The 12,487-nt window shown below is 34.1% G+C and overlaps 1 protein-coding gene across 1 annotated transcript; it reads left to right on the top strand.

Moving 5' to 3' along the window:
* The first annotated feature begins 1,345 nt into the window (after positions 1–1,345).
* LOC143207852 (uncharacterized) lies at positions 1,346–9,410 on the top strand. Its single transcript, XM_076421703.1, has 18 exons — positions 1,346–1,502; positions 1,833–1,984; positions 2,107–2,268; positions 2,862–2,945; positions 3,056–3,264; positions 3,985–5,037; positions 5,118–5,210; positions 5,295–5,436; positions 5,533–5,635; positions 5,845–5,932; positions 6,308–6,484; positions 6,709–6,809; positions 6,880–6,938; positions 7,842–7,893; positions 8,037–8,104; positions 8,186–8,322; positions 8,730–8,897; positions 8,983–9,410. Exons 1-18 carry the CDS (start codon positions 1,483–1,485, stop codon positions 9,160–9,162), a joined length of 3,048 nt encoding a protein of 1,015 aa, XP_076277818.1. The 5' UTR covers positions 1,346–1,482; the 3' UTR covers positions 9,163–9,410.
* The last annotated feature ends 3,077 nt before the right edge of the window (positions 9,411–12,487 follow it).

Raw genomic sequence — 12,487 nt, 5'->3', positions numbered from 1 at the left:
ACAGTAATGGTATTTTAGAGTTATTTAAATTGGAATATCTCCTGAACTACTAACTTTTCGACATACATGGGTTAGTACTTTTTTATAACGAATGTCCTGCTGCATCGCTTGATGTATTAAAAAATACCTCATTCCGTTTAAAAAAATGAAGTTGACCTTCATATGTCCTTTACGCGTCCATCTGTAAAAAAAATAAATACACTACATAATGTACCCCTTCAGACCATGCAACTTCTGTATACAAAACTTTTTCGTGCAACGCATACTTTGGAAGTTATTATAGGTGTGCAAGCTGCGTGGGCCACCCTGTATATTATATGTATTCAATTGAAATATATGTATAATAAATTGCAATATGTTGTCAAGGTCATTCTAAACAACTTTTTCCTATACATATAAAAGACGGTATCAAGTAAAAATATCAAATAAAAATACAAATAACAGTAGGATTTTAACACATTACCGACCGGTGATTATTGCATAATTTTGAAAAATCTATGGTACATGGCTAAACACTTTTTAATGGAACTTTCAATGGCAACAGAAATTTTCATTGTGAAGTAGCAAGTACACCCTGAATAACGTTATCTAATAGTTTCATTTAAGATTGCAATGTAAAAGAAAATTTCTATGCTTTCTTTTGGTACAGCAAAATTATTGAAAATCCTATTAATTGGCTTCCGGTAGGTAAAGTGTTAATAAAGTAACGTGGTTGGTAACTATTACAAAAAAAGGACCAAAGATTAATACGAATTGATTTCACAATAAGAACTAATTATGATGAGAATTGGTCTGACTTAAATATATAATGTGAATAACTATGAAATATTTAAAACTCTCATTATTTTATTACAAACATTACTGATCTCGTAAGACTACGGATTTTTATGCGAAATAAAAATTGTGTCCATTAATTGCAGGACACAGGAACCATACGGGAGTTGATTACTCTTCTTTAGAATTTTATTAGAAATAGGTTGTAAACAATGTGTGTGGATTGATATTCTGAAATTCTTCTAATCCTTCTTCTGTTTCGAATAACGCCCCTTTTATTTTTCTATCATAAATGCATAATATCCATAGTCTACTGATAACATACATGCTTTACCTTTGTTTTGATGATATAATGTATTCGTTATCATTTCATTGAATCCTTGGTAATGGACATAACCATCTTTATCAAAGCGGACGGAAGTAGCATTTCACTAACGGACAAAGGTGTTGGGTGGCAACATTGATATACTAGAATAAATTATTTATGGAATCCCCAAGGGCAGAGGATGCATTTTTTCTGTCTAGTTCGATGTGTTTGCATTATCAGAGTATATTGTTAACACTATCAAATCTTCTCCCCCGTATTTCACGCTTATAAAACGACCGCACACAATTGTCCCTGAAACACTTCACAAAAAGTACGACTGGTTGGTTCTTCGTTGAACCGACTTTGCTTTTGCGAAGATCGGCCTCAGTTACGTTCCGAAAATGATTCGGATTTTGATCTTGTAAGTAGAAGTTCTAATTATTATTAAATCCGGCCCTTCGAAATGTTCTTTCAATTCTCTATAATTTTTATAATTATAATTCGATCACTTTCAATCACCTTTGAAAGTAAGCTAACAAGTCGATAAGTTGTCAGCTAAAAATTCTAAGAACGGAACGATTAAAAATGCATTACTTAGAGTAAATGTTATGGTTTAAAAAATTTAAGAATGATAGAGCGTGAAGTGTTCGAAGAGCTGTAAATTTACTAATATTTTTCGCGAAGAGAGAGACTGCATGAAATTAATAATATAATTATTGTTTAACGTAAGTTTGTAATATTCTTTTTCTAGAGCGTCCCTAGGCGCTGTTGTAAGTGCTACTCCGTTTTTCTCACACTACCCTCTTGGTTTGGAAAGTTTGTTCGCCAGAAAACGCGAAGCTATCGGCGCAAATGAGGAGAAGCAGAGCACAGTATGCGACTCCGAAGCGTGCAAGTTGATCGGTAAGTTCTTTCGAGTCCGTCAAAAAGTAAGATAATGATACTTTCATTATTTTCTTGATATGTTATTTATTTATATTTCTTTGTACTCGGAAGTTTTATATATAATGTTTTCTTCGAAACAGCTAATTTAATCAAGGAAGGTATTGACGACTCTGTTGATCCTTGTGACGATTTTTACCAATATGCATGTGGGAAGTGGGATCAGAAAAATCCTGTTCCGGAAAATGAAACTACTTGGAGTTTGTGGGACATGGTCGACAATAAAATTCGTAATCAAGTTAAAGGTTTGTGTCTCCGTTTCAATCAAATATTGGTGCTCAACTGTGTGTGAGTTTAATATCCTGTGAAGAAGTTTTACGAATTTTACTTACACTGGTATTAAACTCTATCTGCTGTTAGTCCAGTCAACGAAAAGTTGTAGAGGGAAATGGAAAAAACACAATTTTTAACTTTGGATCTTTGTTTGGACTAGTGAGGAGGTAAACATACTAAAAGTTCCTACTAGTAGGAGGTGAGCGGGGTGCAGGGGGGCACGTAGAAGGTCCCCTTTTTCGGTTTCCGCTTATATCTCGGAAACTATGCGTTCTACCGATAAGACCATTCCATACAAAATTAAAGCTGACAAAATGTGCCACAATATTGATTGTATTCAGTTTTTCGCTATCTCGCATAGTTTCCGAGATATCCGCGCTCAAAGTTCACTAATTGTGAAAAAGAACTCTTCAGCACCCAAAGTTAAAAATTGTGTTCCTTCCATTTCCCTCTACACCCCCCTTATGAGCATTCATCGACTGGACTATGTATGCAATGCACACTTTTTCGAGGCAATCTGCAGACAATACACCACAATGTTATTATGAATATTTAACATTTTCAGGCCTTATTGAATCTCCAGTTGAACCAAATGACCTATTTGCCGTGAAACTGGCAAAGAAGTGGTACCAGACTTGCAAAAACGAAGGTATTCAATCAAATGTCATTAGTTATATTTGTACAACTTTGTATTTTGGATACGTTGAATACATATACCGCGCAAAGGCAAACGTTATCGTTAAGTTATTGTCTTTATAGAAAGAGGCGGAACCGAAGAACTTGAGCCAATCGTAGCAACATTGTGGAGGCATGGGGGTTGGCCGCTGATAATGGAGCAAGGGGAATGGGACGATCGCATATACAACTGGCAAATAGTTGACGATCACTTTGCTCGTTTAACGGGAATGAGTTCTTTCTACGACATATTCTTCGCTCAGCTAGATTATGACGCCAACGAAACATTAATCGTATGATCACAGTTCATGTATAGAACAATGTTAACACTTTACCTACCGGAAGCCTATTAATAGGATTTTCAACAATTTTGCTGTGCCAAAAGAAAGCATAGAAATTTTCTTTTACATTCCAATCTTAAAGGAAACTATTAGATGACGTTATTGACGGTGTCTTGTTAGTTCATAATGAAAATTGCTGTTACTATTGATGGTTCCATTAAAAAGTGTTTAGCCATGAACCACAGATTTTTAAGAATTAAGCAATAATCACCGGTCGGTAATGTGTTAACCATTTGCACTTTTTCAGGATTGCAAGGATGCGGGATGCGCCTTCTTATTTCTCGATAATGCAGAGTTTCTCAGTAGTCAAAAGCGCTAGATAAAAGATCAATCTAGACCGCGATCGCCCTCAAAAGTCCTATTTTTTCGTTTACGAGGCGTAATTTTCATCATTCGACGGCATGTAGCTATCGCAGCTTTATGAAAATAGGTACATGTGCAGCTTCATGCTTCCAAACAATGCAAATTACGACTTGTAAACGTAAAAATGGGACTTTTAAAGGCGACTACGGCCTAGATTGATCTTTTATCTAGCGTTTTTCACTACTGAAAACTAACTCAACACTACTGAGAAATAAGAAAGCGCATCTCGCACTCTTGCTATCCTGGAAACGAGAGTCTACCCCCTTAAATCTACACTAATTATACACTCATTATTTCTTAACATTTCAGTTGGATACACCCCATTTGCTAGTCGGTATATACAAACTTCTGCCGGAGCCCTACGAAGGCGCGGACGCCAGCGACGAGAACAACGAGAGTGGCGAGGGTAGTCAAGAGAATGGTAGCAAAGAGAAGATCCCTAAAACTGGCGAAGACGAGGAGGATGACGACGAGGACGAAGGGATCGAGGAAGACAATGAACCAGAAGACGAGGAAAAAGAAGAATCGCAGGCGAGAAGAGTGTCGAGAAGAAGGAACCACAAGAGCAGTAAGCACAGTGTAGGAAGGAAACACCATGGAATTCACCTTGGAAGAAGGCCGAAGAGAAACGTTATTCAGGAGATTGTTTTCCATAAGGTACGAAGCGTGAAGAAACGCGCTAAACACGGAGTTCATCAAAAGTCACGGAAGACCGGCAGAAAATCATCGAGGCACAGACACTTACCTATGGCTGTCCAGAAGAAGTCTTCTATGGGAAAGAATGATATGAAACGTAGTGAAAAAATCAATAACGGAAATTTGAAATCGGTGAACAAGAAGAAGCATGTGGTACACAAGCAGAGGGCGACGAACGATGAAGAGAATGAAGGGGTGCGAAGGAAGAACAGAAACCATCATCACGGACATGAAAGGAGGTCTATCCACGGAAGTCATCAACATAAGCAGAGGAGACTCGGTCATCACGCAGCGAGGAAGATGGAAGATAAGGAGACCGACGAAGCTCCGAATGATAATGACAATGAAAACGAAGATAATATCAGCGGCAATGAAGTTGACACTGGCAATAACGAGGATGATGATAATACCAACGATGAAGAGAGTGGCAACGATGATGATAACGAAAACGAAGAAGGGAATGACGATGGCGAAGGCGATGAAGACGAGGAAGAGGATGATGAAGAAGAGGATGAAAAGACTGTAGAAGAACTTACGGAGATATACCGGAAATATGTTGTTTCGGTGGCGGAAGCATTCGCGAAGGTCAGAGGCGTAGAAATTTCGCGTAATAAGTTGGAGAAAGATGTGGACGACCTCATCAAATTCGCGATTAAAGTGGGCGAGGTAAATAAATTGATTAACTTCGATTCATAGATGACTGTTTTCTCAGAAACTGACCGAAATTGTTTATCATTACTTCTTAGGCTTCAACAAGTGACTTTGGACTGGAAAACATGACACTTAGCGAATTCCAGGAATGGTATGACAGTTTAGGACATACTAAAAAGAACAGCAAGGTGAGAATCTCGCAATGAAACGCGCGTATAAAATGGCGGCGTGCCGCTTGTAGCAAACGAAACTTTCTTTATTTAAATATTCAGGTAAACTGGGAAAGGAAGATGTTGAAACTGTTTTCCGAAGCAGGATTGGAGCCCGAGGGTGATTTAAATGTTACGATACCCCGTACCGCGTATTTCGAAAAACTTCACGATATACTCGAGGAAACACCGGCTAATGTAATCGGTAAAATCATGAAAGATTGATCTACTATTGGCCATCCACCCGATTTATTCACTGTAAGCAGCGTCGTCAAATAACATCGTTGTTTGTTTGCTATAGTTAATTACATTCACTGGAGCTACGTCAATACAATAGGATACCTTTCATCTTCAGTAATACAAGAATTAGCGGAAGATTGGGACCCCATGCGTGCATCAGACAAGTAAATTCTAATAACTAGACTGCGGATTGCGGATCTTCATGCAAAATAAACATTGTCTGCATCGATTACAAACCAAAGGAACCAAATACAAAATTCTTTCTTCTTTCAATTATCTTATTAAGCTAATGCATAAAATCCGCAGTTTGTTAATAATATTTCAAAAAATCAGAAAAATATTACAAAGTTATTTGTATTTCACCTTTTCACAGGGAGAATATGTGCATGAATGTGGAGCTGTCTGACGTAATAGGGTACGAATATACCAAAAAACATTTCCCGGCAAAGCTGGAGAGAATGGTAAATGATCACAGACATAAATATTTTTCCATATTTTTTTCGTAACTCTCATATTCTTCGAAGAATTCTTATTCACTGAATTTGCAAATAATTAAAATCCGGCAGATAGATCATTACTAGACTGCGGATCTTTATGTAAAAAAAAATATTTTGCATTGATTGTGAGAGAAGCAGGATTAAAATAAAATCGACTTCATCTCTTAATAACTTTGTTACGTTAAAAACAACATTACAATATTCTTGAATTTTTCTAAACTATTGTTCTGTTTTTGTGAAAATACTGTTTCATATTTCACCCAACTAATTTCTTCATAAAAGCATAAAGATCCGCAGTCTAACCATTACACATATGTATATTATTTGTTGATGCTGTAGGCCAGGGACATGATTGACGACATTCAAAAGGAAGTTGAATACCAGATCAAGGAGTCCACATGGTTGGATGACAATACGAAGCATTTCATTTTGGATAAACTGGTGCATTTGGTACATCTTGTTGGTTCTCCCGATTGGTACCAAAATGCTACAATGGTTCAACGATACTTCCAAGGGGTAGCTAACTTGCCTTTCCAATAACAATTCATTTCATGAGAACTATCCACCGCAATTAAACTAAATTTTCATTCTCGTATACTACGTAAAAATAAATTACTCTCGGAGAATCTATTTGTTATTCATTAATGCTTTATTAATATGAGATTGAAGCTTGTTTGACAAGCAATAGTTACTTTATTAAGATAAAATACAGCAGATTAGTTGTTGATTTAATGTCGCAGCTCACGATTGGTACATCTTACTATGAAAATATAGTGAACTATATCAGATACAAGAGGTGGAAACAATTTCGAAGAGCATTCTTCCCAGAGGAGTATCCATCGTAAGATTTAATTTAGCAATTTGAACAACCATATTGTGATTGAATATTTTATAACTATATATTTTTGTAGACTATCTATGGATCCGCTAATGGTAAACGCGTTTTTCATGCCAACAGAAAATGTTATAGGTTTGTACACTTTACTATTACATATGTACGTACAGTGGCTCACGAAAGTATTCGAACGCCCTTTAAAACAGAATAACTTTTTTTTATGATCGTAACAAACGACCTGATTTTTTATATTCAATTAGAAGCACTGGTTTATGAAATGATATGCAAAAAAGATTATCCAAAAAATTATAATTTACAAAGTTACATGCAAAAATAAAAGCGTCATTTTTTTTAGCTTTTTTATTATATAGGGCCCTTAAAGAAAATTTGAAATATATGTTTTGTAGATCTATGTTTAGTTATACACATGCTGAAAATTTCATCGAAATCGGTTGACGCAGGAAAACACGACACGCATCGAAAGATGTACGATTTTGTGGATTTTAAGCAGAAACTGATCAAAAATCGTGTATAACTACGATTTTCAACATTTTTAATCGCTTGTAGCTCGTGTGTATGTTAATCGATTTTTACGAAATTTTCAGCATGTGTATAACTAAACATAGATCTACAAAACATATATTTCAAATTTTCTTTAAGGGCCCTATATAATAAAAAAGCTAAAAAAAATGACGCTTTTATTTTTGCATGTAACTTTGTACATTATAATTTTTTGGAAAATCTATTTTGCATATCATTTCATAAACCAGTGCTTCTAATTGATTATAACAAATCAGGTCGTTTGTTATAATTATAAAAAAGTTATTCTGTTTTAAAGGGCGTTCGAAGACTTTCGTGAGCTACGGTATATTTATGAAAAGTCTGGTATATACATATACAATCAGTCACAAAAATGCTACTTACATCAATCACATTGTCAGTTGAAATTCAATAAATTCTGAAAAAATAATTCTCAGTAAGTAAGGTATCACATATTTCATTATTTGAAAGTAAAATAAATTATTTTGTTTAATGCAGCAATATCTGCAGCTGATCTCCAAAACCCCTTCTTCGATGCGAACAGACCATGGTAAATAATTTGCGCATGTAGTTTCTATATTCTGGTATTTATGGCTTTTACAATCTCACTTCTATATTGTTTTACTATACATATATTTGATAGTAGAATGTAATTAAAATAATGAAATGTTAACAATGACACTTTTAACGCAGGAATGCAAACTTCGGCATCATTGGGAGCATAATAGCCCACGAAGTAAATCATGGCTTCGACGATAGTGGCAAGTTAAATTTCTTTTAGAACACATATATGTTGCATGGAACATTTATAATGTACAATCAATTAATGTATTGTTTCGTAGGCCATTTATATGATCGCACAGGCAAGCCTACGGAATGGTTATCTGCAATGGCGTCGGCTTACGATAAAAGAGCAGAATGCTTCGTTCGTCAATTTAACAATTATGATATCGTAAAGGGGGACAGTTTTAGAGTTGAGGTAAATGTTTCAGCATTTATTTTATAGAAGCCACGTCGTCCTTTCCTTCTTTTCCTGAATAAATTTAATAGTATATTATTAACACTAAACCTACCAGGAGGGGTGGTCAATTGACCCATTTTAGATTTTTTATTTGACAATTATTGAAATTGTAAAGGTATTTTCATAGAAATTTATTGAATATATTTTTTGACTCCAGTATATATTACAGTGTGTGTGTGTGTGTGTGTGTGTGTGTGTGAACATCGCACAAAATATAAATAAATTTAATCTTGTTATTTTTATAATACTATACACATCAGTCACTTTTGATGGTCGGTAGGTTTAGTGTTAATGAATGCATAAAATCCGCGATCTAGTTATTGTATAAGTTATTAATATCTTATATGTGTTTCGATAATTTTTAGAATTACGGTAACCAAACAGCAGGCGAAAATATCGCTGACACAATGGGTATGGAGGCTGTATTTAGAGCTTATCATCGAAGATTAAGAGCATGCAAGAATCCAGATCCGGCATTACCAGGACTAGAGAAATACAACAACAACCAAACCTTCTTCCTGTCTTATGCAAGCGTAAGACTTTGATATTTTTTAAATAATAGTTTAAATAACAGTAAGTTTCTTTCTCAATTACTATATGTTTAAAATTGATTTACAGTTGTGGTGTGAAGCCCAGGACCCAGAAAACTTGAAGAGAAGCGCAAAGTATGATGTACACAGTCCCGGACGTCTTAGGGTGATCGGTTCAGTATCAAATATGGACGGTTTCGCTAAATCCTTCAATTGCCCTGCAGGTAGTCCTATGAATCCCGAAAAGAAATGCAACATATGGCAGTAGTTGAAATAATTTCGAAACTGTCGATTAAAGCCATATCCGCGATTTGCCCTTATTATCGTTATGATTAGACTGCGAACTTTATACATTTATGACAAAAATGAGTAGATAAAATCTAAACAGTCTGTGATCGCAGTCTAGTGATGACGAATTTATCCACAAAAAAGAAAATATGTAGAGGAATTACAACTCTGAATTATAAATACTAATAATTGAGGTTAATCGAAAAATAAATTTTAAATATAATAAAACTTGAGAGAGAGAGAGAGAGAGAGAGAGAGAGAGAGAGACACTCATAGCCTACTCTGTTGTTTATTACCTATTCCCCCATTACAAACTGGTACTTACAAATAGTTCATCGCTGTAGGAAGTTATTTATGATACGAAGTATCCGCATAATTTATAATTAAGATCAAATTGTATTTTATAAGATACACGATTTTCAAGAGCTTATCATGGATTTTTCAATGAATCCGACGAAGCATAGATTGTGCATTACCGCAGAAATTGGATTTATACCATATTCGACAGTGATTCAAGTTCTCAATGTCAAGCTCTTCAATCGATAAATTGGTCTCGACCTTAGTTTTTCCAATCTCAAGTGTATCCCTTTCTATTCGCCACAATCACTTTTTATCGAACGAAACCGCTTGGAATTCAATATTACAAGAATGACGAAGGATTTGTAACATCAACTTCAAGGTAACTTCGATTTGCTTCATAAGTAGATGGTACAAACAATTTGTAAACCTTCGCGCAGGTAAAAGTAAGAAGAATCCTGTTGTTTGTTCTCCTTAATTGTACCTACGTGTCACTGGTACATATAACTTCACTGTAGAAAAGTCAGTGAAAGACCCTCGTCGAGATGTTGCTCAACGTGTGATTATAGAAATTAACAGTTCTGCACTCGAAACTGCAGCGGACGCATTAATAGGAATAGTCTCATTTCTTCATCGGCAAGTATGCTATCGATGCCCCCAGCAACGCCGATTCCATAGGAGGCTACGGTGTCCACGGCATGGGAATGTGTACTATGTATTAGTCCTAACAAGGGAACATATTCAGATTCAGATGCGAAAATCCGATTTTGATGAAACTTGTGGGAGTTTATAGTTCTTTGAAAAATATTTGATACGTATTTTTTTTATCGGCAACCATCCACTTTGAAGGGGTGAAAACAGCCCTCAAAGTTGGGGGTCAAAACCATATTTTTTGAGATATCTCGGAAACCAGAGGTCGAAAAAATTTGAATTTTTTTTTAAATTGTGTGTTTTCCAATGGGAAATGTATTCGCCCAAGAAAATTTTAACAAGAGTTTAACAAAAAAGTTTAACAAAAAAATCAAATTTTTAATATATTGTTTAAACAAAACACTTTTGTTAAAATTTTCCTGCGCGAATACATTTCCCATTGAAAAACACAATTAAAAAAAAAATTCAAATTTTTTCGACCTCTGGTTTCCGAGATATCTCAAAAAATATGGTTTTGACCCCAACTTTGACGGCTGTTTTCACCCCTTTAAAGTGGATTGTTGCCGATAAAAAAAAATACGTGTCAAATATTTTTCAAAGAACTATAAACTCCCATAAGTTTCATCAAAATCGGAATTTCGCATCTGAATATGTTCCCTTGTAAGATTAATTGTTCGGGAAGAAGCATCGCATAGACGAAATTCTTCAGAGTTTCATGAACAGACTGCGGATCTTTATGCAAAATAAAAATTGTCTTCATCAATTGCAAGACACGGAAGCCATATAAAACTTTCTTTCTATTTTCAACAATTTTAATAAATTGAGAATAACATACGGGCGTTGTTAAATTGTCTTAATATTTTTACTGTTTTAAATTATATTCACTACATTATTCATGAAAGTTTAAGTATGTTAAAAGATGTGCTATTTATTATATATACTCTCATGAGTATTTGATGGTCACATATGTCTGATACACAATAAATGCACGTTTGTTTCGTGAAAGAATTACAAATAGATGCTTGAATATTTAATACCAATTAATTTAAATTTCGTGTTAACGTATAATCATTATCATTTCTTCCAGTCATACAAGAATCATTCGAATAATATTATTTTAATGTTCCTAGCGTAAAATCAACGGTTGTTTGACAGTGATCCCATGCGTTCATAGTTTACGTGCAATGATCGACCAATTTCTTGAACCATAAGAGATATCGGGATGAAATTTGCACTAAAATTCATTTAAAAGTAGTCAATTTTAACTGTTAACAAATAAAACTTTTTCTATTTTGTTAGACCATAATTGTTAATTAATTTTCATTGTGATTTTTTGTATTAAAATAAAATTGTTTAAGTATAATCTTCCAAACTATTTTTTACTTACTAAATATGTATTTTATATTTACATTTCATACATGTAATGTTTTATAGAATACGTAAAATATAAATTCGAGAAATCTTTTTATAATCAACGCATACAAAATGTACCGGGGAGGTAAAAACGCCTCACAAGCGTATCAAAAGATATTTTTTTATAATAATTTTATCAATTTAATTGTTTTAAAATCATGTTCATTCTATATATTACAACCTTTGTTATTTCGTATTATTTCATGTATGTGTAATGGGTTTATAAAAGATAAAAATATGAACAAAAATATAACAAATATAAAAGATAAGCCAATTAATCCTAGCAAAACGTTTCTAAATTGATGTTAACAGGTAAACTTTTGGTTAATTTGTTTAGTTTAATTAATTATTAAATCTGCAGCTTCTGGATATCTGCAGGCATAAAAACTGAGATTAAAATTATTACATTCAACAAATATTGTCAGATATAAAATGTAATCTAAATAACATACTACTTTATCTGCATAGATAAAGTAGCATAAACATCTCGCGTCTCGTTAATCTAAACAGTTCGCTAGAAGAATCTCTTAATTGTTAACTATGATTCAATGACAGATATACTTACCCAAAAATAGTGATACTCACTAAGAAAAACTAAGAAACTCTTACTTAGTCCAGTTATATTATTACCGTTCATTATATTTTTAACAATAAAATTAACAGATTACTTATATTATTGTTAAAAATTACATACAACAATTGCAAAAATATTCATATTTGGATGGTACTTAAGTACTATATGTGAGTTGCTATGCGTCAGGTGATACGTCCCGATAACTTTAAACAATCATAATTTCCAAGATCGGATCGGTTCGGATATGATTTTTGTGGGGATACGTAGAGGAAGGTCTAATGAAAATGATCTGATTTATCCGATTATGTCCAGTTAGGTCCGCTAAAAGATACACCTTGCAAATTCTAAGAAAGTATATAGATTTTATTCA

This window comes from Lasioglossum baleicum, chromosome 4, assembly GCF_051020765.1.
Source record: "Lasioglossum baleicum chromosome 4, iyLasBale1, whole genome shotgun sequence".
Taxonomy (NCBI): Eukaryota; Metazoa; Arthropoda; class Insecta; order Hymenoptera; family Halictidae; genus Lasioglossum; species Lasioglossum baleicum.
The sequence above is the reverse complement of the archived record's forward strand: the minus strand, read 5'-3'. Positions and strand labels throughout refer to the sequence as shown.